Source organism: Cololabis saira, chromosome 21 (genome assembly GCF_033807715.1).
Source record: "Cololabis saira isolate AMF1-May2022 chromosome 21, fColSai1.1, whole genome shotgun sequence".
Lineage (NCBI taxonomy): Eukaryota > Metazoa > Chordata > Actinopteri > Beloniformes > Belonidae > Cololabis > Cololabis saira.
In genome coordinates, this window is record NC_084607.1 from 15,852,069 (window position 1) to 15,879,565 (window position 27,497).

The window sequence follows — 27,497 nt, forward strand, 5'->3', positions numbered from 1 at the left end:
TCTAAAAAGTCTTGCAGCACAGAGAAGTTCATAGTTAACTCGATCACTGTTAGCTGCCACGATCGTGTGACTACAGAACAAGCTCACGTCGACTCCTTCCATCCCATAACTTTAGTGAGGTGTTTGTGCAGATATGGTGTTGTAGTTTTTCCCATGAAGGCACTTTTCATTATGTGTGTTGTCTTTCAAAAGGAAACTGATTCACACGTCTTGTTTCTTGAGATGCTGCTTTGCAAAGCAAAAATGAACTTCCATGTTCTTCATGAGAAGATGCTCTTATTTGAGTTAATTTACTAAACAAATCTGCCTTACTGGTGATATAATCAAGTTTAATTTGTAGTTGTGTTTGAAGCCGTGTTTGAAAAAAAGGGAAAAAAATACATTTTTATATCTGTATATTTATAAGATTGAAATGTTTTTCCATTTGTATTCAATGGTGTAATATAAAGTGTAGCAGCACTGGCCATCATTTTTTTTTTTTTTTTCCACATTGTAAGCTGAGGCTCTTAACGTATGCACAGCAATGTAATTACTTTAACATTAAAACTGGGTCCCTAAAAAAAAAATAAGATGCTTTCTGCTGGTAACACCAAACGGTTATGACCTGTAAAGATTCACCCGCTGGATGAGGTCTGTAAAAAGTCTCACCTGGAAGTCTTTGGTGTTTTCAAATTTCTGAGCATTTCACTATCTGACTTTGAGGTGAACTCAGTCGGGATGTTCCATACTAAAAGATTGGAAACTGTTTTGAAATGCCTTCCTCACTGTGGAATGATGGGAAAACATGAATTTTAGAAATAATTAGGAAACAAAGATAGAATTTGAATTGGGAGGGTGTTTATTTTCAATACATACCTTTAAACTCTTCACAAGTACTTATCTTTTAAACGTGTATTTGCAGTTATATAAAACTCTACTTCACACGAAGTTTAGTGAGTGTATCATGTTTGTTTGAAAATCTGACAACTCCACTGCTTCATCATGGATGTGTAGGAGAATCAAACTACTATTTCAGGCTCTATGCTGGTGATATTTGCACAGCAGCAGCATGTAAAAAGCTGCAGGACACTACACCTAAACCAGATGCAGCCATTTCTAAATAAGATGCACTACTGAAATACATTTGGCATGACTTTCATCTCCTCATCCATACTTGGTGAACTCCAGATTCTCCTGCTGTTTGCCCACATTTGAGCAGTCTGGTTTAAACAGCCAAAGTTTTGGGAGAATACAAACTGAATGAAGGTGACTGAGAATTATGCTTTTTACTGTGGCGTTCACCTCAGTAACAATATTAGTTATAGTTTAGGGTAAATATTTGTTACAACCACAGCAGTGCAAGATTTTATCTATCCCCTGATCACACACACCAGTTAACATGCAGTGTATAATTCTGTTCTCAAATTAAATCAAAGAAACAGCATTATTTAGTTCCAACCCTAACCCAATAAAGGAAACAAACAGACGGGCATTTAAACAAGATTTTCTTTATTTGACATTGAGACCAGTTAGCTGGACAACAGCCTTCCTTTTCAAAGCCAAACTTAAAACTTCTGGAACTGCTTCTTGGCTCCTGCAGCCTTAGTCACTTTGAGGACATTAAACCGTACGGTCTTGCTGAGCGGTCGGCACTCTCCTACGGTCACAATGTCTCCAACCGTGACATCTCTGTGGGGGAAAAAATAAATAAAAATTGAAGGGACCCGTGTGTGCAAAACCATGCAAACAACAACTTTGTCATGTCTGAATACGTGACGAAGAAAAGCTGCATCAGGATTTGCCAAAGGCGATTTCGTCAGTGCTTCTTGAGCTTGGAAGACCATCGTGAGAAAAACATCATTTGCAGCTAATTTGGATTACTTTTGCAAAGTCTTAGTTTGTTAACTGAGAGGTGCTGATGAAAAATCAAATGGCAGGGCATTTAACTTGAGTTCTATATAATTCTATACATTCAACTTGCATACAAAAAAAATAAACCATTCTATTCCAGCCATACTTTGAGAAATTAAGTATTCGAGAGTCGTAATACCTGAAGGCAGGTGACAGATGGACGGAGAGGTTCTTGTGCCTCTTCTCAAAACGGTTGTACTTGCGGATGTAATGCAGGTAGTCACGTCTGATAACGATGGTCCTTTGCATCTTCATTTTGGTCACCACACCTTAAAGAACAACAAAAACTGTAACCTTTCCTCTTGTGAACATAAAGACACATGAACTGACATTCTGTATACATTTTTGTCACTTGACTGCATCAGTGAAGCCATAAGGCAATGTCGTCAGAACCTGAAAGGCTTGGAAGACCATCGTGAGAAAAGCATCATTTGCATCAGTGACAAAAAAGTAAAGCCTATGCAGAGACTATGGCAAATTAACCAGTTTATACATTTTTCCCCCCATTTAAACCAATTCTGAAAATTGAAATGCGGGAGGTGTGATGCTGAAAAAAACTTGGGTTTATGGCCACAGAATAGCACAGTAGCCTAACAACACATCACCAAAACCTAGGGAGGTTTACTGAAAAATATTCAACTCACCAGAGAGGATACGGCCACGGATGGAGACACTTCCAGTGAAGGGGCATTTCTTGTCAATGTAAGTGCCATCAATAGCCTGAAGAGAAATAAGCGGATTGTCACAGAACGTATCACTAGGACCTTTTCAAAAATCACCCTTTAACAATTATAACCAGTTGCATCAGTTTTGCCAAAAAGGCATTGTCGTCAGAACCCTGCAGGTTTGGAAGACCATCGTGAGAAAAGCATCATTTGCAGAATACACCTAACAAATATGATCAAACTCTTTACTTTCACTGCATTTAATAAGTTCTGAAGTTGACTTCTTACCTCTCTTGGGGTTTTGAAGCCCAGCCCAACAGTTTTGTGGTACCGGGGGAGCTTTTCCTTGACCTCCTTGCCACCATCAGCAACAAGAACACGTTTCTTGTTCTGGAAGATGGTGGGCTGTTTCTGATAAGCCCTCTCGGTCTAAAGAAAAGGAGAAAAAAATAATTTATAAGGCTGTCAATTACACTTTGTTCCACATTTCACAGCAACCGTTTCACCCAACGCTGCCTGGACGGACTAAAGAGCTCCGGACTGACTTCCCCTTAGGAGAACAAAAACTGTAACCTTGCCTCTTGTGAACAAATACACATGGACAACTGACATTCTGTATATATTTTTGTCACTTGACTGCATCAGTGAAGCCATAAGGCAATGTCGTCAGAACCTGAAAGGCTTGGAAGACCATCGTGAGAAAAGCATCATTTGCATCAGTGACAAAAAAGTAAAGCCTATGCAGAGACTATGGCAAATTAACCAGTTTATGCATTTTTCCCCCCCATTTAAACCAATTCTGAAAATTGAAATACGGGAGGAAGTATTACGTATTAGGTTTAACACTCAAATATAAGTAAAAGCGGTTGACCAGAAGCAAGCCATGCTAACCAAGTTAGCATCCCCGGTAAAAGAGCGACACACGCGGTGCAGATCGACAACAAACTAAAGCTATTCGCGTGTAAACTTGCTTGATAATAGCCTAAAAGCTTCAATAAACACAAATGAATGTAATGCGTTTCGCATTATTTGGCTAATATGTTCATTTGGGTGAATTATTTTCGGTTTTTTGTTACCACGCCGCTCTGCTCGACATACTTGTGCGTCCGCCATCTTTGCCAGCCGAGTCGTAAAGAGGACTGTGCATGCGCGCGACGCGCGGAAGACGGAGCGGTGCAGGAAATGACGTTTAAGGCAAAGCACGTCACAAATATATATATCTTTTTTTTTTTTTTGTACCATTTATAAATATATAGTTAATATTTTAGAAATAATATAACTATGTGATTTAAAAAAATTATTGACAATATATATTTTTATATATTTTTCTCAAACTCGAATGTAAATAAATGTAAAATAGGCGTCATAGATCTATAAAATATGAATTTGAAGTTGACCCCTGTGCTTTTTGTAATGAATCTGAAGAATCACTTGATCATATGTTTCTATTGTGTCCTGTCTCACAAACATTTTGGCGTGAAATTAGAAATTGTCTATCTTTAAAAATGAACGACATTCCCAAATTACAAATCTCCAATATTATTTTTTACATAGATACTATGGACAAATCAGTGTGTCTCTTGGTTAATGTCATTCTTTAACTGGCTAAATATCATATACACTGTTGTAAGTGGAGAAAAATGAAGCCCTCTTTCCAATGTTTTTTAAATGATTTCAAAGTTTTTTTGTCTCTATAAAAAAATAAGTCAACTAACTGCAAAGAAATTATTAGCTGATATATCAAAGTATCTTTCGTTTGAATCTCTTTCTGAAATGTCGATGCTATTTGCCTTAAAATGCCTTACTGTTTTTGTTATTAATTTTAGTTATGTTTACCTTATTGTTTGTGCGTATGTCTCTTGTTCATGATACCTCCCAAAATATGTTCTATTTTCTCATATTGTATTGTATTTCCTCCACAAGCCGTTTGTATAACGTTTTTTTGTCTCTATAAAAAAAATTAAGTCAAATAACTTCCACTACTACCACTACTGTCATTTAGCAGACGCTTTTATCCAAAGTGACTTACATCTGAGAGAACAAACACACCATTGCAAAAAAATGATTAGCTGATATATCAAAGTATCTTTTATTTTAATCTCTTTTTGAAATGTCCATGCTATTTGCCTTAAAATGCCTTACTGCCAGCCGTCTAGTAAATCTGGGACAGTTCAGCATCTTAGATTAGACAACCCTAACGGAAAGAGTTTCAAAATGAAAGCCCACAACATGCTGTCTTGATATTCTGATATTCTTCTAACAGTTTTTAACTGCATAGCTCCGGATGTATTGCAGATAATAAATACTTCTCTTCAAACAGGCCAGTTTCCCCGGCCTTGAAAACTGCAGTAATAAAACCTCTTTAAAAAAAAAAAAAATCTGGATGCTACAACACTTAGTAACCAATATCAAATCTGCCATTTTTGGGGAAAATAATTGAAAAGGTTGTTTTCCAGCAAATCTATGCTTTTATGATGCAAAACAACCTTTTTAACGCATTTCTGTCTGGATTTCGGTCACACCACAGCACTGAGACTGTACTCATGAAAGTCTTAAATGATATTCATCTGAATAATGATGCAGGCAAATCCTCTGTTCTGGTATTATTGGATCTCAGTGCTGCATTTGACACAGTTGATCATAATGTGGTCACATGTGGGGTTCCTCAAGGGTCCATTCTCGGACCGCTTCTATTCAACATCTATATGCTACCCCTAGCTCAGATTATGGAACATCACAACATTTCCTACCATACTTATGCCGATGACACACAACTATATATTTCAATGTCACCACATGACTACAGTCCCCTGATCTCATTGAGTAACTGTATTCACCAAATCAATGAGTGGAAGTGCCAGAATTTTCTCCAGCTAAATGCAGAAAAGACAGAGGTGATCATTTTTGGCCCTAAAAATGAAAGGGAAAAGATCAGCGCTCACCTTGGCTCCATGTCATTGACAGCTACAAATCAAGCCAGAAATCTTGGTGTAATTATTGACTCAGACCTGAACTTCAACAGCCATCTAAAGTTTATCAATAAATCTGCCTATTACCACCTAAAAAACATTGCCAGAATTAAGGAGATTCTGTCTAAACAAGACATGGAAAAACTTATTCATGCATTCATTTTCAGTAAATTGGATTATTGCAATGGCATCTTTCTATCAGGCAGCTGCAGCTGATCCAGAACGCAGAGTCCTTACAAACACCATGAAACTGGATCACATTACACCGGTCATGAAATCACTGCACTGGCTTCCAGTGAGTCAAAGGATAGAGTTTAAAATCTTACTGTTGGTCTACAAAGACCTGAATGGTCTTGGACCAAAATACATGCTTGATCTGTTAGTTCCTATGAAGCTCCCAGACCCCTGAGGTTCATCTGGATCTGGTTTGTTGTGGTTCCCAAGAACCAGAACCAAGCAAGGTGAGGCAGCGTTCAGTTATTCTGCTCCTCACCGGTGGAACAAACTTCCTGTAGACCTGAGGTCTGCTCCAACTGTCAGCTCCTTTAAATCAGGCCTAAAAACATTACTGTTTACTGAAGCATACTCTTAAATTAAATACTTACCTGCTGTACTCTACTGCCCTTATTTTTTAACAACTTGTGCTTTTTATTATTTTACTTCTTTTCTTATCATCTTATTCATAATTTTATTTAATCTTATTTGTTATTTGTGCCACTTTTAATGTCAATGTAAAGCACTTTGAATTACCTTGTGTTGAATTGTGCTATATAAATAAACTTGCCTTTCCTTGCCTTACTGTTTTTGTTGTTAATTTTCTGTCTCACAAACTTTTTGGCGTGAAATTAGAAATTGTCTATCTTTAAAAATGAACGACATCCCAAAATTAGAAAAAAATTTTTTTACATAGATACAATTGACAAATCAGTGTGTCTCTTGGTTAATGTCATTATTTTACTGGCTAAATATCATATACACTGTTGTAAGTGGAGAAAAATTAAACCCTCTTTCCAATGTTTTTTAAATGATTTCAAACGTTTTTTTGTCTCTGTAAAAAAATAAGTCAACTAACTGGAAAGAAATTATTAGCTGATATATCAAAGTATCTTTCATTTTAATCTCTTTCTGAAATGTCGATGCTATTTGCCTTAAAATGCCTTACTGTTTTTGTTATTAATTTTAGTTATGTTTACCTTATTGTTTGTGTGTATGTCTTTTGTTCATGATACCTCCCAAAATATGTTCTATTTTCTCATATTGTATTGTATTTCCTCCACAAGCCGTTTGTATAAATGTGTGTTTTTGTTTATAAACTGTGTTCAATAAATAAATAAAAAAAGATCTATAAAATATAATAATATTCCGTGAACGATCTCAAAACACCCATAGACATATACGTAGACATATATACGTAGATGCTGCATCGGGCGTACGTCAACGTCGCCGCCATATTGGATGTGGCAAGACTGCGCTGTAAACTAATACAAGTAAATGGGCTTATTTTCATAAAGCGCCTTTCTACAAAGAAATTTATGTTTTACGTCTCATTTATTCATCCAAACACGCACTAATATACTTGGGAAACAGTTAGGCACCAAATATAATATATTACATTCTCTCAGATGGCAAAAAGGACTTTGTTGATCCCTCATAGGAGTAATTCATGTTATATCAGCTATAGAGAACAAGGTAGTGCAGAAAAACAATATATATTACCCCTCACAAAAATAAGAAAAATAGAGAAACATATTTGATATTTATAAGGGAAAGAAGGAAAAAAAAACAAAAAAACAGCCCATATATATATATATATATATATATATATATATATATATATATATATATATATATATATATATATATATATATATATATATATATATATACACACACACACACTATGACATGCTGTTCAGGAAATGAATCTTTGAATATATGGAATGAAACAACAAGATTAATTGAAAGAAAGATTAATTTTCTCAATGGCATGCCATAACACACATATACATCTATGTGTAACAGGTTTGGATCAGGTGTGAATAACGATGAGTCAGGGGTTGTTTTCCTGCATTTATTTGCTTCTGCAGAAGACATAAAAACACATTTAGCAGTCTTCTGGACCCTTTTTGCACTTTCTGCTCCCTCATCAATGCAACACAGCACTGTGAGGAGCTGATGTAATGACCTACGGAACCCTAGGAGGTACAGAAAGAGGTGACAGCCAAGGAGACGCAATAAAATAAAAAATTTCAATTCAATTCAATTTTATTCTTATACCGTCTAATACAACAAAAGTCGTCTCTAGGCGCTTTCCAGAGACCCAGAACCTGACCCCCGAGCAATTATTAAATAGACAATGGCAGGTAGAAACTCCCCTAGTGGGAGAAAAACCTTAAGCCAAACAGTGGCAAGGAAAAACCTTGAGCAGGACCAGGCTCATAAAGGGGGGCCCTCCTGCCGGAGGCCAGACTAGGGGGGTCGGGGACGTCAGCAGCACACAGCAGACATCCACGCAGGCGGGTGGAAGCAGCAGCGGGATGACCAGAGGAGGGGACCGTGGGCCAGCACGCAGCTCCTGAAGCTCTGGCCTGCAAACACGCCGGAACAACTAAAAGATAAATTTCACAAATATTCAACAAAATGAATAAATTATGAATAAAAACCCCAAATACAATTTGAAAACAAAATTATTAAAGTGCATTTTCCAACTCTGTTACATACAGTCGATACAGTATATATATATATATATATATATATATATATATATATATATATATATATATATATATATATATATATATATATATATATATATATATATATATATATATATATATATATACATACACTATATATCACAAACCATATTTACACATATGCTAAAACAGCCCTGAAAGAGGACTGCTTTGCAGAGCTTCTTTCTCATGCTCCCTTTCTGCAGGTCAAGGGAGGTGAGTTTGGCAATGTGGTGTAGCCTTATTTTTATATTTTTTATTTTATTTTTATATTTTTATTATTTTTATTCCTGGTCGCAATTGTTCGCCGATTTGTACAGGAATACGCGGCACAGCGCTCTGGCAACTTCAATACTGTTCTCTGCTGTCGTATGGGTGGGTATGGGTGGGATCATAGATATATATATATATATATATATATATATATATATATATATATATATATATATATATATATATATATATATATATATATATATATATATATATATATATATATATATATATATATATAACCATAAGTCTATGGGTGGGATGACCGGTCCAAGATGGCGGCCGTATTTCTCGCGGCCCAGCGGTCGATGACCATAATACATCCATGTCGATGACGCGTCTATGTTTATACGTCTATGTGAGGACCATGGATCTGAACCGGATGCTACTGTATCAAAGCTGATATAAATGTTGTCACGTGACCGCACGGAAGTAGAAGCGATCCAAACAGAGGACAAGATGGCGGCGTACCCGGGAGGGGACCGTGAAAGTACGGGCTAGCTTTGAGAATATAAAATTACACCAGCCGTGACAGTGTCGCTAAGTGTGTGATATATGTAGGAAAACTAACAGTGTAACAGTTGAATTTTGATTTCTGGACTTTGATCGATAAATATGACGTATCCTGAACTGAGATTATCTATGTGTCACACCGCTACATGTTAGCTCCATGTTAGCAGCCGCTGAGTTAGCATTAATGTCTTAATAAAACGTAAACATTACTTTAGTGAAGTTAATTTACAACTTCAATGGACATGTTAACATTAGCTGGTTAGGTAGAAGAGACTAATCTAACATTTCGAGTACATTTATAATTGGAAAGTAACTTATTGGTTTATTACGTGATCTCTTTGTGTACTGTAAATATTGTAAGGACTTTTATAGACTAATACAACTTAGATGAAAAGTAAATTAACAATATAATTCCAGCGGTACCCAATCTGCTGTCTTTAGATGCTCTTTTTATATAATCCAAAAACTGTTTCGTGTCAAGTGTATCAGCAGTTTCAGTTTTGAACAGAGTCATAAACAGTAAAAACAGCTTATGTGAGATAAATAAACTCTTAAATTAGCCTTTGGACGATATGACTAATGCCAACCTTTGTCTTTTAGGAAACTCCACGGACCAGATATTGGATTTAGCAAATGTTTTGCTACGGGAGTAAGTACAAGCTTCATACACGAGTTTGAAGTTTCTTTAAGCATTACTTTTTTATTTTATTTCTGCTCTTTATTCTTAATTTAAACATTTTTTCAGACCACTTTGGCTAATGACTTTATGTAAATTTTAGTCATAGGCCAATGACTGCATCCTATGCAAACCCTTGTCAACTGTATATGCACATGCACCGTGCTTTGCTGGTAGATAATTAACACTAACTTTTAAACATGAGCATATTGATAAATGGGGATAGACACACATTTATGATTACTTTATCAGTCAGTTGCTGTTGAAAGCTTGGTCTCTATCTTGATCATATGAGGAGAGGCTTTACTTTATATCGCTTTCCCTAGCCTACTGTCCTGAAATATATTAAGATGAAGTCTTTTTGCAGTGAAGGTTAGGGTTATATTGTGCACATAAGCTATTTGTTGAAAAGAACATACTTGCATCCAACATGAACTTTCAAATTTATTTTGGTAATTAGTTGCACAACAATGTTGCAAATAAAAATTTGCTTTTCTAGCTCTGCAAATTATGCCTTTTCTTGTGTTTGTCCATCGCTGTGCGTAGTTTCATCTATCAGCGGATTCAGCGACATGAAGATGGGAACACAGCAGTCACGAGGGAACAGCTGGGTGTGCAGGAGCTGCGTAACCCGGACCATAAGAGGATTGGTCAGTGCCTGCAGCAGATTGGAGATGAGCTGGACGGAAATGCACAGCTCCAAACGTAGGCTACCTGTCTGCATGTATCGGAAATTAAAATCCCATTACAAGGACCTGAAATCTATTGTTCTTTAATGGTACGTGTTGGCTATTTTCTTCAGCATGATAAATGATCCGATGCTCAACCCGTCAAAGGAAACGTTTATGAGAGTTGCGCGGGAGATCTTTTCTGATGGAAAGTTCAACTGGGGCAGGGTGGTTGCCCTGTTCTACTTTGCCTGTAGACTTGTCATAAAAGTAAGTGAGTCAGCTCTGTTGTACACCCCTCCCTTTTATTGTGGAATTAATCCAGAATTATAAACATTTTCGCTTTTTCCACAGGCTCTTATTACCAGAATTCCCGATATCATCAGGACCATAATCAACTGGACCATCGACTACCTGCGAGACCATGTGATGAGCTGGTTAAGGGAGCAAGGTGGCTGGGTAAGGAGCTAACTTTCAAAAGGTGTTTGAGCACATCCATTGTGTATAAGATGACTTGGTGATTTTATTTATTTATTTATTTTTTAGGAGGGTATCCGTTCCTACTTCGGTACTCCCACATGGCAGATGGTGGTAATTTTCCTGGCAGGTGTTTGCACAGCTGCTCTAGTCCTTCGCAAAAACTGAGAGGTGTGTGTGAAGAGCAGACGGGAGAAAGATGGAAAGAAAAATGGCTGAGGAAACAGGAACAAAACTGAAAGAAAACCAGAGGGACAAGAGGAAGATACGACAGAGTGAACAAATTGAACAGGAGGAACTTGTTCTCGGAGAATTTTTCTTTCTTTCCCATTCATGTGTGAAACTGGGAAATGTGCTGGAAGCTCTGTCGTAGCTCTGTGGTTGCTATGCCACTGATGAAGTCAGATGTGCATGATTGCCCGTGCAAAATCAGATGGAAAGGATGTCAGACTTGAACAAGAAATGTGCATTTTAAGTAATTTATTTTTTACTTGGTACAGATATAGTCACTGCATTCTCTTTTCTGGAACTGAATATTGAATGAAAATCAATTAAATGAAAAGGGTTCTCTCCGTTTTAGTTTTAAAGTTCTATATCTTTCACCTTTAATTTAACTTTTTTTTTTAGTCTTTCCAGTCTCTCCATCCATTTCATTGTAATTTTTTTTTTTTTTTGTTTAGACGGGACAATGCATATTAATGTACACTACATTAAGCAGTGTAAATACACCAGGTTTTTGCAGAATTGCTAGTTTCCACCCGCAGTCCCCACAAACAACCATACACACTCACACCTACGGGCAATTTAGAATTAGCAATTTACCTAACATTAATATGTCATTGGCATTAATATAATGTCTGTATGTTAGTGTATCCATACTCGTTTTGTAAGTGTACACTATTCAAATTTATCCAATCTGATGTTAAATGGTGGTCAGACCCTGTATAATTAATGGTTTTGTATTTGCAAAGAATTATTAGATTTACTAAGGGGGATAGTTAAGACATCAACTTCCCATAATTATACAAGTTCTGTTTGTCTGTTTTTTTTTTTTTTTCAGTCTCATGAATGTATGGCTCAACCTTTTATTTAAAGGGTCAAAAAAGTGCCATAACATGATGTTTTGTACTTAGATTTGTTTACGGCCAACACCAATAATCACATAGTTAAAATGGATGTAAAATCTCAGAAAAAAAGACATAGGATATAGACATAGGCGGAATCAAATTTCATGTGACATTGAATCATGAACTGTTATTGGGAAATTCTGACTGCCGTTGTGACCTTAAAGTGACTCCCAGTCAAAAGGAAGTGTGCGTACTCCCCTGATGGATTTGAGTTGGTGAATAGAACTGCATGTTACTTTGATCTATGGAAGAAAAAATGGACTGCTCATGGACCCTTACCTCACTTTATACATGTGTAAAGTACTGTATTTTTACATCAGTTATTCAAACCTTATCTACACAGCAGACTGGTTTTTATACGTTTCTCGTTTGTCAGTGCCTTGGTGTTTTCTTTTTTTTTTTTACAATGAATTCACTTTGATATCAAGTTTTCCACCTTTTTCTATCACCTTTGTAAACCTGAATTTTGGCTCAAGTTTTTGAAAATCTTCTTGGCAGTGACCTTTTATGTTGTAATATGAAAATAAATCTTTTACTCTTCCTGTTGCCAGGTGTCAGCTTGCTTACAACAGCACAGAACAAAAAAATGACATTTCATCACGTACTTAAGGTTTATTATTCAGTATTTTGTATTGTATTGTCTGAAATCCTAAATGAACCCCATCGATAGTTGGATATATAAAAAATGGATGGGAAAAATCATAACGGTGCTGTATGCATGCAGCTTATACTTGATACAGTATTCAATTCATGTGAATGGCATCGGTACACAACAAAAGTCAGTTCCAGGCACAAAGAAAATCAGTTGTCTACTTAAATTCCACTTCCACCAAATTCTGCTATGTAGAAGCCCATAGCATCATTAAACAAATATTGGAGGAAAGAAATTTGAAGACTGAAGTTAGGTTTTAAAGGGTTCAAGTGGGAGAAATGAGTGTGCAAAGAAAAACAAGTTTTCATGATTTAGATTTAGACACTGGACTTAACCGAAACACTTTTGAGAATAGTGCATCCGGAAAGTATTCACAGCTTCTTCTCCTCAAAATTCTACACACAACACCCCATATTGACAATGTGAAAAGTTTTTTCGAAAGTTTTGCAAATGTATTAAAAATAAAAAACTAAGAAATCACATGCACATAAGTATTCACAGCCTTTGTGTACATTTTTCAGCAGGACAACGACCCTAAGCACGCAGCTGAGATTTCAAAGCAGTGGCTTCAGGACAACTCTTTGACTGTCCTTGAGTGGCCCAGCCAGAGCCCAGACTTGAATCCCATTGAACATCTCTGGAGAGATCTGAAAATGTCTGCACCGACGCTTCCCATCCAACCTGATGACCTTGAGAGTTGCTGCAAAGAGGAATGGGTAAAACTGCCCAAAGATAGGTGTGCCAAGATTGTGGCGTTATATTCAAAAAGCCTTGAGGCTGTAATTGCTGCCAAAGGTGCAACAAAGTATTGAGCAAAGGCTGTGAATACTTATGTACATATCATTTCTTTGTTTTTTATTTTAATAGATTTGCAAAACTTTCGAAAAAACCTTTTTCACCTTGTCATTATGGGGTGTTGTGTGTAGAATTTTGAGGAGAAAAATTAATTTAATCCATTTTGGAATAAGGCTGTAAAATAACAAAATATGGTAAAAGTGAAGCGCTGTGAATACTTTCCGGATGCACTGTATGTGAACCCACTTCAGGTAAATGTGAGTGGTGATGACAGGAATAAATAATAAAATATATTCTCAAAATGAATAAGAAAGAATTCCACAGTATCAAGGAATAAAACAGTATATATCTATGCTACAAAAGGATTAAAGGAGTGTGATACAAAACTCCTTTTCCTGCTTTGTAATGTTTACATTTTTCTGGAAGGTGACCTTGGGTATAGAAAGGCGCTAAGGAATAAAATGTATCTTTATCAAAACTCTATTTCAGTTCATGTCACAGGCAACAGCCTGACAGGACTGATGAGTAATTTATGTACCAGTACTGTAGGTTTAGAGAAAAAAAGAATGCAGAATAGAAGATGCGAAAGGCGGGAAATCTGAAGTCGGTGGTGAGCTGTGACCACACCCAAAATGAAGATGCTGAACAAGAGCGCAGATTAGAACCCCAGGAAAACAGCCCCAGTTACCACACTAACAGAGGCTGGTTCATTATTCATTGGGATTATGTTCTGGAAAATGGATTTCATAAATAAAAGCGAGAATCAAACATCCCATAACATGTAAAAAAAACGAATCTAAAAAAAGAATGGAGACGGACTCCAAAAAGGAAACAATTGTTAAGAAGTATAATTTATTAATTTCTTTTTTATAGTTTTTGATATTTTAGAGATAGACGCTTATCTGATTTTTAAGATATTACATGAGCTTGCAAGATTAATAATCTGGTTTGTAGGAAAACAAAGTTGGCTCACACTGGATAGTTCAGTATTTTTATTGCTTTAAAATGATGAAATAAGAAGGACCAACATACGATCACCATAAAACAACAGCCCATCATTATTTTATTAAAGACATGAGTCAAACTTGTTAAAATGGCAGTTTGAGAGGTTTCAAACAGATAAAAAACATCTGACAGATGGGCGAGGTCATCACTGAGTTGTGGGCTCTATCTCGTCTCCAGCACTCCGTCTCTGATCCTCCACCTCCACGCAGGGCTGAAGTCTGGAGCAGGAACACAGCAGAGCTGCAGACCCGATTCCTGTACCTCTTCATCATGAGCGATCTGCTGGCCCTGCTGGGTTTCCAGAGTGAAAACCCGCTCGGAGATCTGCAAAGAAGACACTCACTTAGCTCATTTTTTATTCTCCTGCATCACTAAATCTGACAAACAAGAATCCCTGTGTTGACACATGAAGGCGTGATGCTGCCGACTCTCACCTGATCACTGATTCCAGTGGCGATGTGGCCCACCTTCACCCGACGCGCCTCCCTGATTCGAATGCCTTTGCTGCTGAAGTCTCTGATGCAGACATCCACCCCTGGAGAGCAGAGGCACCTTTAGTAAACATGTACTGAATAAATTAGATGAAGGAAGATGTGAATTTATTTCACCTCACCTTCAAAACAGCAAGGCTGCGGAAACTGTGTGCGGCCGAGCAAATCCTTATTGAAGGCCTGGACATCCGGCTGGCTGTTGTAGGAGAAAACACCAGAGCTTAAGTCATCTCCTGGGCTCAGGGACCAGCTGCCAGAGTCCTGTGAGGAACAAACACCAAAAAAGTTAGTCTGTTAACTCTTCAGTCAATACGAACGAACATAAGCAATGCTTCTTTTAAATCGGCCCAAGTTTCAGAATAATCTTGAACATCTCAGCAGTTTAGATTCGATCTGTGAGGAGAATTACATAACAGCTCACCTTTTCATCCCATGGTTCCCAGTTGGAATAATGGACACCACGGAGACAAGACAGGAGCTGCTCCTGCATCTCCGCCGAGTGGAGCTGAGACAGACTGCTCAGGTAGAAGTCTGCAAACGTTAAAGAAAGCCATGAGTGTAAGAACATCTCAAACGCAACAGTAGGCAGAGCACTGAAGGAAAGCTCACCATGCTCCAGTTTACGAAGCTCCAGTTCAGGCACAGTGGTGATCTTGCTGCCCTTCTTGTGGGTTTGTGGCTCAGAATTCAGCATTTGTGGACTGGATGGGAAAACGTGCTTTGGCTCATAAGAACCACGTTCCACCTCTTTCTCATCAAGTGTCTTCGGTTCGAGTCCTGCTGTGATTGCATTGTCAGTGGACTCCAGATGTTCCTCATCTTCAAACTCATCACTGTTATTAACCAGCTGCAGGGAGTCAGGTGCTTTGTTGGCAATATGCAGAGGTTCTGTGTAGGGCCCCTTAACTGGACTCCTGAGTCCTCCGACTGCAGTTAAAAAAAAAACACAACACATGATTTTCTTTTTACTGCAACTCCCCAATCACCATATTGCAGAACTGAGACTGTCTCAGTGGATAAATGTCAGTGGATTAAGCCACACAAAAGTAACATTTTGAGACACCTGCTTGCATCATCTTGAAGTAATAAGGTAACATGTAGCAAAATATGCTTGTTTTGGTTTGAAAAAAAGGTTTATCCAGCTAAATATTCAGGAGTTTTATATTACTTGTATTTTTTGAAGTTATTCGTGTTTTGAAAGAATGCTGAAATTGAATACTATTAAAAGATTTGAAGATGATCAGGAAGTAATGGACTTTTGGAAACAAACTTCTCACTTGATTAGAAAAAAAGAAAAACGTGTAGAAAAACGTGTAGCTTTTTTGTGCTCGTGTTGTTCTCTCAGATGTGAGTCGCTTTGGATAAAAGCGTCTGCTAAATGATAGTAGTAGTAGTAGTAGTAGTATCTTTACTTTACCTTCTCTCAGACTTCTGGCGTTTTTTTCTTTAAGCTCAGATGCTGACGATCTCTTGACAGGATCCTTCTGGAGACCTGCCTTTAAAACCTCCGCTGTGAGAGGACTGCAGTCAGGTGGGATCTCTCTCAGAGGTGGAGGCTCATTTGCAATCTGTAACCATCAAGAAAAGCATTTTTAGTCCGTGTCTGATGAGGAAAACCATCGGTTACGAAGCAGTGCAGTTGAATATCCGCGTGTTGATGTGAAGAGCACCTTCAGGTAGAGTCTACATTTGTAGTATCTTGTCCATGGTTGGCACCCATTGAGCATGTGCAGTAACATGCAGCAGCTGCTCCACACATCTGCTTTGGCTCCACGGGTTTCTGCTTTCACAATCTCAGGCGCCATGTGGGTCTCTGTGCCCTTCAGATCTGTAGTGAATTAAAATTGGACGAAAGTGAGACATGGAAGCAATTAAATCACAGTATCTTTACTGAAATTACACAGGATCTACCTTTGGACCCAGAGAGACTCTGCCCCTGATTGTCCAGCTTTTCTGCATGTCCAAAGTCGCACAGGAAGGTGTCTCGACCGTCCTCTGACAGCAACACGTTGTCAGCTGTGAGAAACCAGAAACGAGCGGAGACATTAATCTTTGTGCTGCCTGCCCGGCGGGTTCACAGACACAGTTGAAGTTTGTGGATGACATGATTAGAAACAGGGCAGCTGCATAAACACAAGTAATTTGCAGACAAAGAAGAAAAAAAATGAAGTCTGTGAATGCCTGCTTCTGTAGAAAACACTTTAATATGGAACAAATGTGGAGAGTAATAACACACAGGGTGCAGACAAAAACATGTCCTTGCTCGTGTTTTCCCTGAAGCATTACAAACACCAGGTGGCGCTTAAGCTTAAGAAGAAAACTCATGTTTAATCTGCCATTCCGCTTTTGTCTTTTGCTGTTCTTCCCTCTCTTCTGTTTTTGAGTTTCCCTTTTTAAACTCCTTTTCCTCTTTATTTTCATGATCTGCTTTGTTAATGCTTGTATTCTTTTTTCTTCTCCTTTTGTCTCACCAACTTTTGGCTCGTCCTCCCCCCATCTGCTTCGTTTTCCCTTTCTCTCTCCCTCTCCCTCTCTCGCTCTCTCTCTCCTGATCTTGTGCACATGCGCCGTTTCTAAAGAGCAGTGGTGAGTCACACTGTGGGAAATTCCCAACCCGTAAGTGGTAATCTGGTTTCAAAAAACACACAGGTAGGCTTCATCTATGACACTTGTGTTCCACACAAACACATCCATAGAGACACAAAATGCTCTACAGAACTTAGTAGAAATATAACTTACTCACTCAATATATCTCGTTTTCCATCAGGTACTATGACAAGTTGAGCCCTTACATTGATAAGTTCAAAGGAACTACATAAAAACATCTAAAAGATCGCTGCGATCTACATGTAAAGGAATGTTCCTGCTTGTCAAAGCGGTAATTTAACAAAAAATGTTTTGTTTTTAGCACATTTTGGAGGAAAAAATTAAAATCTGTCTTTCCTTTTTCACTTGACAACAAAAAAGATTAAATAATACAGAAAGAATTAAACTAATTGTACTCCATGTTTTATCTGTATGTCCTAATAAAACAATATTTAACTCTGAAACATCAGTAAATGTAACATACTGCAAAAGAATCCATCTTCATGAGCTCAAATCAATTTTCATCATTGTGGTTTTTTCTGCATTTTTAAGTATTAGAATAACTCAAATCACATTCTTTTACTAATCTACTGTTGCATCATCATGAATGGAGACCATAATTTGAATGACATACCTTTAATATCTAAATGTGCTATTTTTTTCTTTCCCAAATACTCCAGAGCCGTCAGGACCTGAGACTGGTAGTGCAGACCTAAATCCTCGGGGATCCGGCCGCGATCTGTTATCAGCTGGCTCAGGGAGCCTAGACAAAACAGGCAAAGTCAGTGCGACACAAAGACCAACTCCTCCTTTACTCACACAGTATTCTTCTGTTACTGAAACCTCTGAAGAAGCCAATGTTTGACTTGTCATTGTGATATTTAATATATCAAGTACCACCACACTTCAAAGAAGCTCGACAGTAATTTCTAGCATCCTAAAACCATCTTCTACGTCATGACATTCATTCGGACACTTCGTTATCCTCATGTTTCACATGCTGCTAAATGTTGTTAATCCCAACAAATAGGGCTTGTTTACCAGATTTGTGGTCCATAAAAAGCACAACGTTGAACCCATCTCTGATAACGCCAAAGAGTTCCACCACACGAGGAGATCTGAGGGCACTCCACGCACCCACCTCCTCACTGTTGAACCTGTTCAGGGCAATCTGTGAGAAGACCATGGAGGAAAGGGGTAAATACCAAATGGCAAAGTTATAAACAAGGCAGTGGGGTGAGACGTGTATAATCGGGTGGAAAAAAGCTCTCACTCACCTTTTTAACTGCAAATCTGAATCCCGTGTTGGCATCTTCTGCACAGTACACTTCGCCATAGGAGCCTACTTTGATAAATTTTGATAGAACATACTCCCTTCCTTCCTTGTATTCTGAGTCTACGGGCTGAATTTTCTGTAAGGAAATAAGAGGAAAACAAGTTCCTTTCAGCAAACCACATCCTAAACAAAGATAAAGGACAAGAAATAGAAGAGGAAAATAACTTACTTCATTGTAAAAGATTATCCCCTCGTTGTAAGCAGAATAATCATCGGAGGAATTATCTTCTTCCTCCCTCGCATCCCTCTCCACCTCTTTGAAAAAAGGCCCTGCATAGCACGGGTCCCCCTGACTGACACTGCCCCTGAGGCCAGCGAGCGGCAGGGAATAGTTTTCCAGACCACTGAGGGAGTCTGAGCTGCAGTCCCGCTCATACGAGGGGAGGCTGGAGAGGGAGCAGACGGACTGCTTGGGCCAGTTCAGAGGAGAGCAGCTGGAGCCGGTGATGTATATCTGCTGCCTGTAGCGAGAAGTCTCTCGCTCCTGCTCCTCTGAGCTCTCAATGCTGCTACAGCACGAAGAGCTGGTTTCACTTCTGCTTGCAAGAGACGATGAGTCCTACAGAAGACAAGCAAAAACATATTTGATCCAAAAGCGTTACATGGTTCGGGGCTTAAACATAGAAGGAACTGAGAGGCAGCGCTGTAGTAACTCAGTGTTTCACTTCCACAAAACAAGAGAGCTGAGGTTTGCAGGAATGTCTGGAGATTGGGCATCCTACTCCTACAGAATGTGGCAAACTGGCCTTAAAAGTGAGTCACAAAGACAACACTGTGTGAAGAACAGGGTCTATTTAATGCTAACCGTCTTCTTGTTGTGTAAGATTCAGCGAGACATAAAGAAAAAACTGTTCTCACCACAATCTGGACGAGAGAACTTCCGCTCTCCTGTTCAGGGACTCCAGAGGGCATGCGTTTTCTCTGCCGCTGCTCCTCCTGCCTCCTCTTCCACATGCACTTCTGTCTCCTCCGGCCCCTCTTTCTTGGGCGTGCTGAAAAACTGCTCGGCTCGTGGACAGAGGCAGTCGTTGGACACGCCACGTTGTTGTGCTCGGAGGAGAGACTGAAACAATACGAATTGAAGACATGGTTACACATTTCAGGAGACAATTATGAAAAATAAAATGTGGGGTCTGGTCAGTTTAATGCCATACTTGTTGGTGAAGCAGTTAAGGGAGGGAACCAAGGAGCGAACATAACATGAAGGACTAAACTCCTGGGATTCCTGGGTTTCACCTGATGGAGGGAAGAGTGATTATGTTAAATCCTGTCCAGGAATAATTATATGATGCACTGAATCATTAAAATTAAGCAAATGTATTTACATTCAGCCTGAGCAATGATGGTTGAGGTCTTTATCGGCATTTCTCCAACTTGCTCTGCTGTTCCACGTGTCAGGAGTTTTATAATCAAAGGAGATTTATCCCATTCTGGTAAATCTGTGAAGCCCATTTTGCTTTCCTTTCCCTCCTCTTCATCCTCCTTGGTCTCCTGTTCCGTGGCGGAGCAGGTTGGATATGTTCCCTTCAGCTCAGCTTGAGGTGAACCCGAGAAAGGAGCTGTGGAGTTGAAGATCCTTTGCCTCACCGCCATTTCATATGATGGATCTGGAAAAGAGAGTATCAAGTTTGATTCTTCCTGAACAACTGAATGCTGTCTCTAGCTTCTATCTTTACATCCATGACAATGTGCTGCACTTCAGTCTTTTTTGTATTTTTTTTCCTGAAATCCTGGTTCCTTTTTTTGGCAACCCTCAAGGGGAGCAAGTTTATGGTGCAACATGTATTATTTTCCTCATCAGTATTCATGATGGACGCACCAGTTTCTCAGCTGATGACTGTAATCAGGTGATTTTCTGCTCTAACCAGTAAATATTCAATAAGGTTACAAGAATGTTGTTTTTTTTTCTCCAGCCACGAACCAAATCATGTGCAAAGCACTGAAAATGCTCTTTTTTTCTCAGTCAAAATGACAACAAGACAGTTTCTTCAACAAGCATGTCTTGTTTTCCAATTAATTTTTGTATTTTGAGATGATATAACATGGAACAATATCATCTGGTGCATTAAAGATCATCAAATCCTGATGTTTGAGAGGGTGACAATGCAAAAATGTGCATCATTGCATTATAAACCACTAACAAAACTAGCATGTAATGGGTACTGATTTATTAATAATGCTATTGCATTGATGAATGGAATACAACTGCAAATGTTCTTTTCTTTCACCTCTCATCAAACACATAATGAACGGCCTTGCAACATGTCTATACAGTGCGGCTGCCGCCTGTTTACAGAAAGTAGGAACTTTAGAAATGCTGTAAGACTTGAAAGAAAAATGCTTCCTTGAAATAGAGCAACTTTGTCACAAGTTGAGAGTGATGATATCTAAAAAGGAAAAAAGATAGTGATAACAAAATATATCATATATATATATTATAATATATAAGCTACAAGTTCAACATTTTTTTAAAGATCAAGTCAATGTTTTTTGTGGTTTTACTTAAAGCTTAAGTTACTTTTGTTATTTTCTGCATCAGCAGCTGTAACTAAGCTCAAAAGAGCAAATGTTTACTCTTGATGACAAATATGCACACACATAAATAAAACTGGCTTTTTAATGTGCCTTGCAATAATAGCATGTTTGAATTTAACACACTAGACCACATGTGTCAAACTCAAGGCCTGCTGGCCAAGTCCAGCCCACCATAACTATTTGTGTGGCCCTTTAAAGATAAAAGTCATAATTGTCTGATCAAAGCAGCCGTTCTCCATCATGCACCAACCTTAAGTACTACCAGGACCGGCGCTTTGAGGTCATTTATGATCTTGATGTTACCCAAAATTAAAATGAGTTTGACATCCCTGCGACTAGACTAAGACATATACATTCAAAAGCGGGATCCTCACTCTATTACTGAAATGAACTGAAACTTTGAATGTCTGCAGTGAGATGAGACAGGAAACTCAGCCCTGGCCATGTTTTGACAGTTGCAAATATGTCGTTAAATGCAAGTGCTCTGTTTCATTTAGAGGAAGTATAGTAGGTGAGGCACAACTGGGCTGAATTTCCAATAAATATTTGCATGACTGTTTGCCTGCAGCTTGGAGGTTAAGCCCAGCACAACACACATTACTGTTAAGCTAATACATTTGGACATCGTCATTTCATTTTAACACTGCCCGTACACTGTTTGAAGAGGCAAAGTGAGCAGTGGGGCTACAGTTGCAGAGTGTTGCATCAGAGCTTCACTTGATCACAGCCTTTCACTCAAAGATTAACTCTGGAATTGGCTAGAGCTATAGCACAGCTGCCAACAAGTTTATCACTTTTCTCCACAGGTCTAACAGTATTGATGCAGGTTTAAAAAAATAAATGAATAATGCTATCAAACCTGAAAAAAGCTAATTCATTTGAGTAATGATACTACCTTCTCTGCGGAGATCAAGCACTGCAAGATCATTATAATGGCGCATTTCAACTGTCACTTCCGTGTCACAATGCCTGCAGCTCCACAAGCTGACAAATTTACGTGGAAAGGAAATTGAAAAAGAACCAAAAAGGGAAAAAAAACTCAAACCACAATGAACACAACCACAAAAACAACTCTGTATGTATGCTTGAGGATATGAAGGTGGAGACGTACCATTAGATCCCAAGTTATATCTCTGCTGCGTTTCCGCTCTGGATAACCTCATCTACATGAACTAGGTGCTCTGTTTGTCTGCTTCGTCCTTCATGTTGCACAGCAATGCCTCTGAACAGTGTCTGCTGGTTTGCTCTCTGCTCTGCCAATTGCTGGCTTGCAGCCAAAAGGGGGGAGGAGCTGGCCGACAACCACTTATGGGAAATGCATCTACTTCCCCATACTCTCCCCTCCCTCCCTCTGCAGCCTCAAACAGAGCTGGGCTCCTCAGCTAACCCGCTCTGCCCTGTAACTACCAGTCAGGAGGATAGCACGATAGATTATAGCTCCATGACCAACATTGAACTATGAACAGTGATAAATGTAGGCCATAGGCTCTCTCTCTCTCTTATCACACTTATAAAAGGTGTCATGTATGACTTTACAAAAAAGCATCAAGTTCAAATTAGCTGAATTTTTGCTGAATTTTAACGTGTATAATGTGTAAAAATTACGTAAAAAATCAGCAAACTTGTACATGTTAACAGAGACTTTCTGCACACCCCAGCAGTGACTGAAACATGAGAAGATTGGGGACCTTTGATGTGCCATATCCTACTCGTGAATGGCTATTACACCCCCCCCACTCTTGTTGTTGACAACAAAGCATCTTCTTTTTACTTTTCACTAAAATATCAATATCTGAAATTATGAGTCTCTTCTTGTGGAATACATTACTAATAAGAAAATTTGGAGCAAGCGTATGAGCTGTCATTGATGCAAGATGCCTTTTTTTTCTACCTGAAACACTCTCGCTTGCTTTTCTCTTAAGTAAGAAAACAACTGACTCAATTCAAACCCACTACTGAACACAGGAAACTCATTTTACCACCAGTGCAGTTTTGCTGCAAGCTTCAAACAAATGGCTAAATGCAAGTTGTCGGATTAACTTTCAGCAATAAACTATGTCGCTGAAACCCTTAAACCATTGAATCTAGTGTTTTTTTTTTTACACATTAAACATTATTTCAATACAATTAAAAAAAAAAAAAAAAAACAGCATTACAAAATTCCTCATAACAGACCCAATTATTTGAACTTTACAAATAATGGAAAAATACAATAAACTTCTATACAAGTTTCTTCAAGTTATATAAAAATCTAACTTCCCAGCACATAGCCGGACACAGTTTTTGACCAAAGCCTTAAATCTAATTTGTAGAAATGCAACCCCAACCTTCCAAGAGGCCTCTGAGGTGTTTATTACACTAAATGGATTTGTAATACATTTGAAAGTCAAGCTGTAGTTCATTATTCAATATATAATACATTATTCACAGAAATATTACTTCTTGGGCAGGAGCAGCACTTTTTATGTGGGCCTTTTTTGCAGCACATTCTGTTGCTTATGGTGGCTTTACAGATGTTGGCACATGTTCAACATGTTGCCTCAGGGAGAATCAAAATATATATATATAGCACAAATAATTGTGGCCTTTGCAATTTGATAATAAGTTGTGATTTAGAGTATCATCTTTACCATGTAAGTTATTGTCATGCACAACTTTATCACTTTTCAGGATGTTCCTTAAACTGTAACACGATAACCATCTTAATGGATTTATTGCAAACAGGTTCGTATAATAAACTTCTACCTGAGAGCATAAGTGTTTCATTAGTAAACTTTTACCCTTGATTATGGCACACATTCATTGTGGAATTGTTTGATAAGCTTATTTAATGTGATTTAATGTTTTTTTTTCTCCATCCATTAATCTTTTTTAACCAAGATCTTGTATTGATGATGGAGTGTCAAGAACCAACACGTAAAAGTCTTCTTCAGCAAATTCCAAATATTCTGAATGGAGTTAAGGTCTGGACTTTGTTGTGGTCAATCGATGTGCAAAAATTATATTTCAAACTCCCTGAGCTCCCACAACCTCTTTTGAAATGTCATCCTAATATGATTATCTTGAAATATAGCTTTATAATCATGGATATAAAGCAATTATTGATGGAAAGACCAGGTCATTCACCATATTCAGATGGTTGGAGAGCCTAATATTTGGGCACATAACACTGCTAAACCTAGACCCGAGCAGATGAAGCAACCTCCATAGTTTTGTATCTTTAACATTTGGCATGAGTATGGCATCACTCTTCTTATCCTGGTGCACAGATCAAAACATGCTAAATTTGGACTCATTGGATCACATGACCTTCAATTCAACAAAGTTCAGACATGAGTAAAGGATTTTTTTTTATTTTAATCAAATTTCAATTTGCCTTACTGGTGTGTTGTTTTCTTATAGCACACCAAGCTGTTTAGTTTCAAAACATTAAATGTTCTTCATATTGCACACATGGAAATGCATTTATTTTCACTAATAAACATTTCTGTGAGTTTTAATGTTTATTTTCATTCAGTAAGGTTCCTACAAACATTTACATGATCTTCAATCACAGCTATGACAGATTATTTTCATCTGACCACATTTCTTCCTTGACGACGATGGTATCCCACTATCCTTCTAGATGTGAATAATGCCTTGAAAACTAATTTTCAAATCTATTCAAGCAGTTTTAGCATCTCCTTACTTGATCTGTCTCCTTGATGATGACCAATAACTTCACCTTCCTGAAACAGACCCAAGTCTCTTCCACCACCACATCTCCTATCGTCCAAACTGGTTGTTTGAGGAGTGAATAGCTGAGCATTTGTTAGTGCTTAACAAACGGCTTCCAGCTGAAACATAATAATCACCACAGGACTCTTTTTCAGCCTCTTACCTATTTGCTTAGTTAAATCCAGATGATGGATCTTATTTTTGGCCAGGCAGTGCGTAAAGGAGAACAAAATATGATGATCTTTTTAAGAGTTTCTGAACTAAACTCCATGGGGATGGACCTGAAGTTGGTTCCTTCATAAACACAGCCAAACTTTCCTCTGAGGGCTATGATGACTACTTCTCCTAAAAAAACACTCCAATCTTGAACTGGAATGGTATCCAGGCATTTTTATATTATTCTTAAAATTGGTCAAAGGCTTCATGAAACCATATGCATATACATTTGACTAAAATTATGTATTCAATCTATATTTCCACTTAATTTGTTGGTATTTGCCAAGTTAAAAACCTGTAGTTACTGCAGAGTACCGCGGTTGAATTGGTTTGATATTGGATATTCGACATTCAAAGACATCCATTTAACTTGTGATACCTACCACTGATTTTGGTCATATTGCTTGTGATGTGTTCATGGTCATCTAGACTATATATCACAAGAGAGTAATTATTATAAAATCATATTATGGGCTGATTTAATGAGGTTTAATGATGATTTAATGAGGTTTAATGAATTCAACACCAAATGAATTCAACACCCATAAAACTTGTGATACATAACACCGATTGTTTTCAAACCACTTGTGATGTGTTCATGGTCATCCAGACTATATATCACAAGACAGTAATTATTTAAAAAAAAAAAATCATACTATGGGCTGATTAATGTGGTTTAATGAATTCAACACCCATAATAAACAATTGGTGTTATGTATCACAAGTTTTATGGGTGTTGAATTCATTAAATCAGCCCATAGTATGATTTTATAATAATTACAGTCTTGTGATATATAGTCTGGATGACCATGAACACATCACAAGTGGTTTGACCAAAATCAGTGGTATGTATCACAAGTTTTATGGGTGTTGAATTCATAAAACCACATTAAATCAGCCCATAATATGATTTTATAATAATTACTCTCTTGTGATATATAGTCTAGATGACCATGAACACATCACAAGCAATATGACCAAAATCAGTGGTATGTATCACAAGTTTTATGGATGTCTTTGAATGTCGAATATCCAATATCAAACCAATTCAACCGCGGTTAGTTACTGCAGAGTCCAGGCTAGAAGGGACTGCTGCGCAAAGTAGTCTCTTCGCTGCTAAATACTTTAATTCAGTTTATCATTCTTGGGGATTTTACGTAGGAGCACAGATGGGTTTTAATGTTAACAAATGATGGAAATGGATGTGCATTTGTGGATTTCCACGTTTATCCCTTTTTTTCTGCTCCTCTTTATTCCTTTCGCGGCACTTCTGCCATCTTATATGGTATTTCCTGTGAGCAGTGCAGTTGTTTTAATCAGAGACATCTGCATCTGACGTTGTATGGCTCAAAGACACACTCAGATACATTTGACAAAAAGCTTCTTAATTGTATCTACAGTACAATGTTTGTTAGCGTTTTAACTACAACCATTGACAGGGGAAATACATGCGTTATTACACCTGAAGTTTGGCGCATTCTTCGATGTGTTGTAAGCGAACAAAAATCACAACTTCCTTCTAGCCACATCCACCGCCATTTCACATACTACTTTGCCCGAACGATTTTGATTTTAATCGACAATCCCATTACGCGAAACCATAAATAGTGTAATTTAAAGACGGCAAGAAAGAATGGGATCGCATCATTGACAATACGGTTAAAAAAACTAACTTTAAAGTGAATACAACAGATAATTGACTCACCGTTACAACAGTTAAAGGCGTCGGCCGATTGGAGGCTTCACATCCCAGCAGCCGGACATCTGTATCAAAACAGGACTTCCGGTTGCATTTCAAACTAAATTACTCGTTTCTTTTTAATTTCCAACAAATAAGCCAAACACAACAGTCGACAAAATGCATTCTTTTGTTATCTATTAAATACTATAAGTATGTGTTTTACTTTGTCTACAGTTATATGCAGTACTGGAGTTGAGGGGGGATGAGGGGGGATGGCATCCCCCCTGAAATAAAAACGGTCAAAATCATCCCCCCTGTAAAACTGCCATCCCCCCTTTCCATCCCTTATGTCATTTCATCAATGAATGTGGTTTTACTGCTATTTCAACATTTAGAGTCATCACCAGAAAAAGAACACCAGAAAAATAACATTTGACAATTTTCACCTGTTTCAAGTAAATTTTTACTTGAAATAAGTAGGAAAATCTGC

The 27,497-nt window shown here is 38.0% G+C and overlaps 3 protein-coding genes and 4 non-coding genes across 8 annotated transcripts; 1 reads left to right on the forward strand and 6 right to left on the reverse strand.

Moving 5' to 3' along the window:
* Positions 1-1,471: 1,471 nt before the first annotated feature.
* rps11 (ribosomal protein S11) lies at positions 1,472-3,723 on the reverse strand. Its single transcript, XM_061711081.1, has 5 exons — positions 3,654-3,723; positions 2,844-2,984; positions 2,535-2,610; positions 2,030-2,159; positions 1,472-1,668 (listed from the first exon to the last, which is right to left on the reverse strand). Exons 1-5 carry the CDS (start codon positions 3,666-3,668, stop codon positions 1,545-1,547), a joined length of 486 nt encoding a protein of 161 aa, XP_061567065.1. The 5' UTR covers positions 3,669-3,723; the 3' UTR covers positions 1,472-1,544.
* On the reverse strand, positions 1,762-1,845 carry LOC133422835 (small nucleolar RNA SNORD35). The gene has a single exon (XR_009770772.1). It is a non-coding gene; the product is annotated as a small nucleolar RNA SNORD35 (small nucleolar RNA).
* Positions 2,243-2,326, reverse strand: LOC133422832 (small nucleolar RNA SNORD35). Its single transcript, XR_009770769.1, has one exon. It is a non-coding gene; the product is annotated as a small nucleolar RNA SNORD35 (small nucleolar RNA).
* On the reverse strand, positions 2,686-2,770 carry LOC133422834 (small nucleolar RNA SNORD35). The gene has a single exon (XR_009770771.1). It is a non-coding gene; the product is annotated as a small nucleolar RNA SNORD35 (small nucleolar RNA).
* On the reverse strand, positions 3,188-3,271 carry LOC133422833 (small nucleolar RNA SNORD35). Its single transcript, XR_009770770.1, has one exon. It is a non-coding gene; the product is annotated as a small nucleolar RNA SNORD35 (small nucleolar RNA).
* Positions 3,724-8,955: 5,232 nt separating the features above from the next.
* On the forward strand, positions 8,956-12,539 carry LOC133421364 (apoptosis regulator BAX-like). Its single transcript, XM_061710891.1, has 6 exons — positions 8,956-9,022; positions 9,646-9,694; positions 10,268-10,426; positions 10,524-10,659; positions 10,744-10,848; positions 10,936-12,539. Exons 1-6 carry the CDS (start codon positions 8,992-8,994, stop codon positions 11,032-11,034), a joined length of 579 nt encoding a protein of 192 aa, XP_061566875.1. The 5' UTR covers positions 8,956-8,991; the 3' UTR covers positions 11,035-12,539.
* A 1,878-nt stretch (positions 12,540-14,417) lies between these two features.
* On the reverse strand, positions 14,418-27,093 carry map3k14a (mitogen-activated protein kinase kinase kinase 14a). 2 transcript variants are annotated; one of them, XM_061710890.1, is made up of 16 exons: positions 27,032-27,093; positions 20,184-20,465; positions 20,013-20,094; positions 19,717-19,921; positions 19,028-19,417; positions 18,800-18,934; positions 18,564-18,693; positions 18,157-18,285; positions 16,848-16,952; positions 16,607-16,764; positions 16,354-16,504; positions 15,546-15,863; positions 15,358-15,467; positions 15,059-15,197; positions 14,880-14,980; positions 14,418-14,769 (listed from the first exon to the last, which is right to left on the reverse strand). In XM_061710890.1, exons 2-16 carry the CDS (start codon positions 20,449-20,451, stop codon positions 14,608-14,610), a joined length of 2,583 nt encoding a protein of 860 aa, XP_061566874.1. In that variant the 5' UTR covers positions 20,452-20,465; positions 27,032-27,093; the 3' UTR covers positions 14,418-14,607. The 2 variants fall into 2 exon arrangements, with proteins under 2 accessions (XP_061566874.1, XP_061566873.1); XM_061710889.1 differs by lacking the exon at positions 27,032-27,093 and adding an exon at positions 22,505-22,634.
* Between the last annotated feature and the right edge of the window lie 404 nt (positions 27,094-27,497).

Coding starts and splice junctions, on each gene's coding strand:
- map3k14a (XM_061710889.1), bottom strand. CDS start 22,556: ATGAGGTTATCCAGAGCGGAAACGCAGCAGAGATATAACTTGGGATCT. Junction 19,418..19,716: donor GTTCTCTCGTCCAGATTGTG/GTGAGAACAGTT, acceptor TGTCTTCTGTAG/GACTCATCGTCTCTTGCAAG. Junction 18,694..18,799: donor TCAGATTTGCAGTTAAAAAG/GTGAGTGAGAGC, acceptor GTCTTCTCACAG/ATTGCCCTGAACAGGTTCAA.
- rps11 (XM_061711081.1), bottom strand. Junction 2,160..2,534: donor CCGTGGCCGTATCCTCTCTG/GTGAGTTGAATA, acceptor TTGTTCTTTAAG/GTGTGGTGACCAAAATGAAG. Junction 1,669..2,029: donor CATCTGTCACCTGCCTTCAG/GTATTACGACTC, acceptor TTTCCCCCACAG/AGATGTCACGGTTGGAGACA.
- LOC133421364 (XM_061710891.1), top strand. CDS start 8,992: ATGGCGGCGTACCCGGGAGGGGACCGTGAAA. Junction 9,023..9,645: donor CCCGGGAGGGGACCGTGAAA/GTACGGGCTAGC, acceptor TTTGTCTTTTAG/GAAACTCCACGGACCAGATA. Junction 9,695..10,267: donor GCAAATGTTTTGCTACGGGA/GTAAGTACAAGC, acceptor CGCTGTGCGTAG/TTTCATCTATCAGCGGATTC.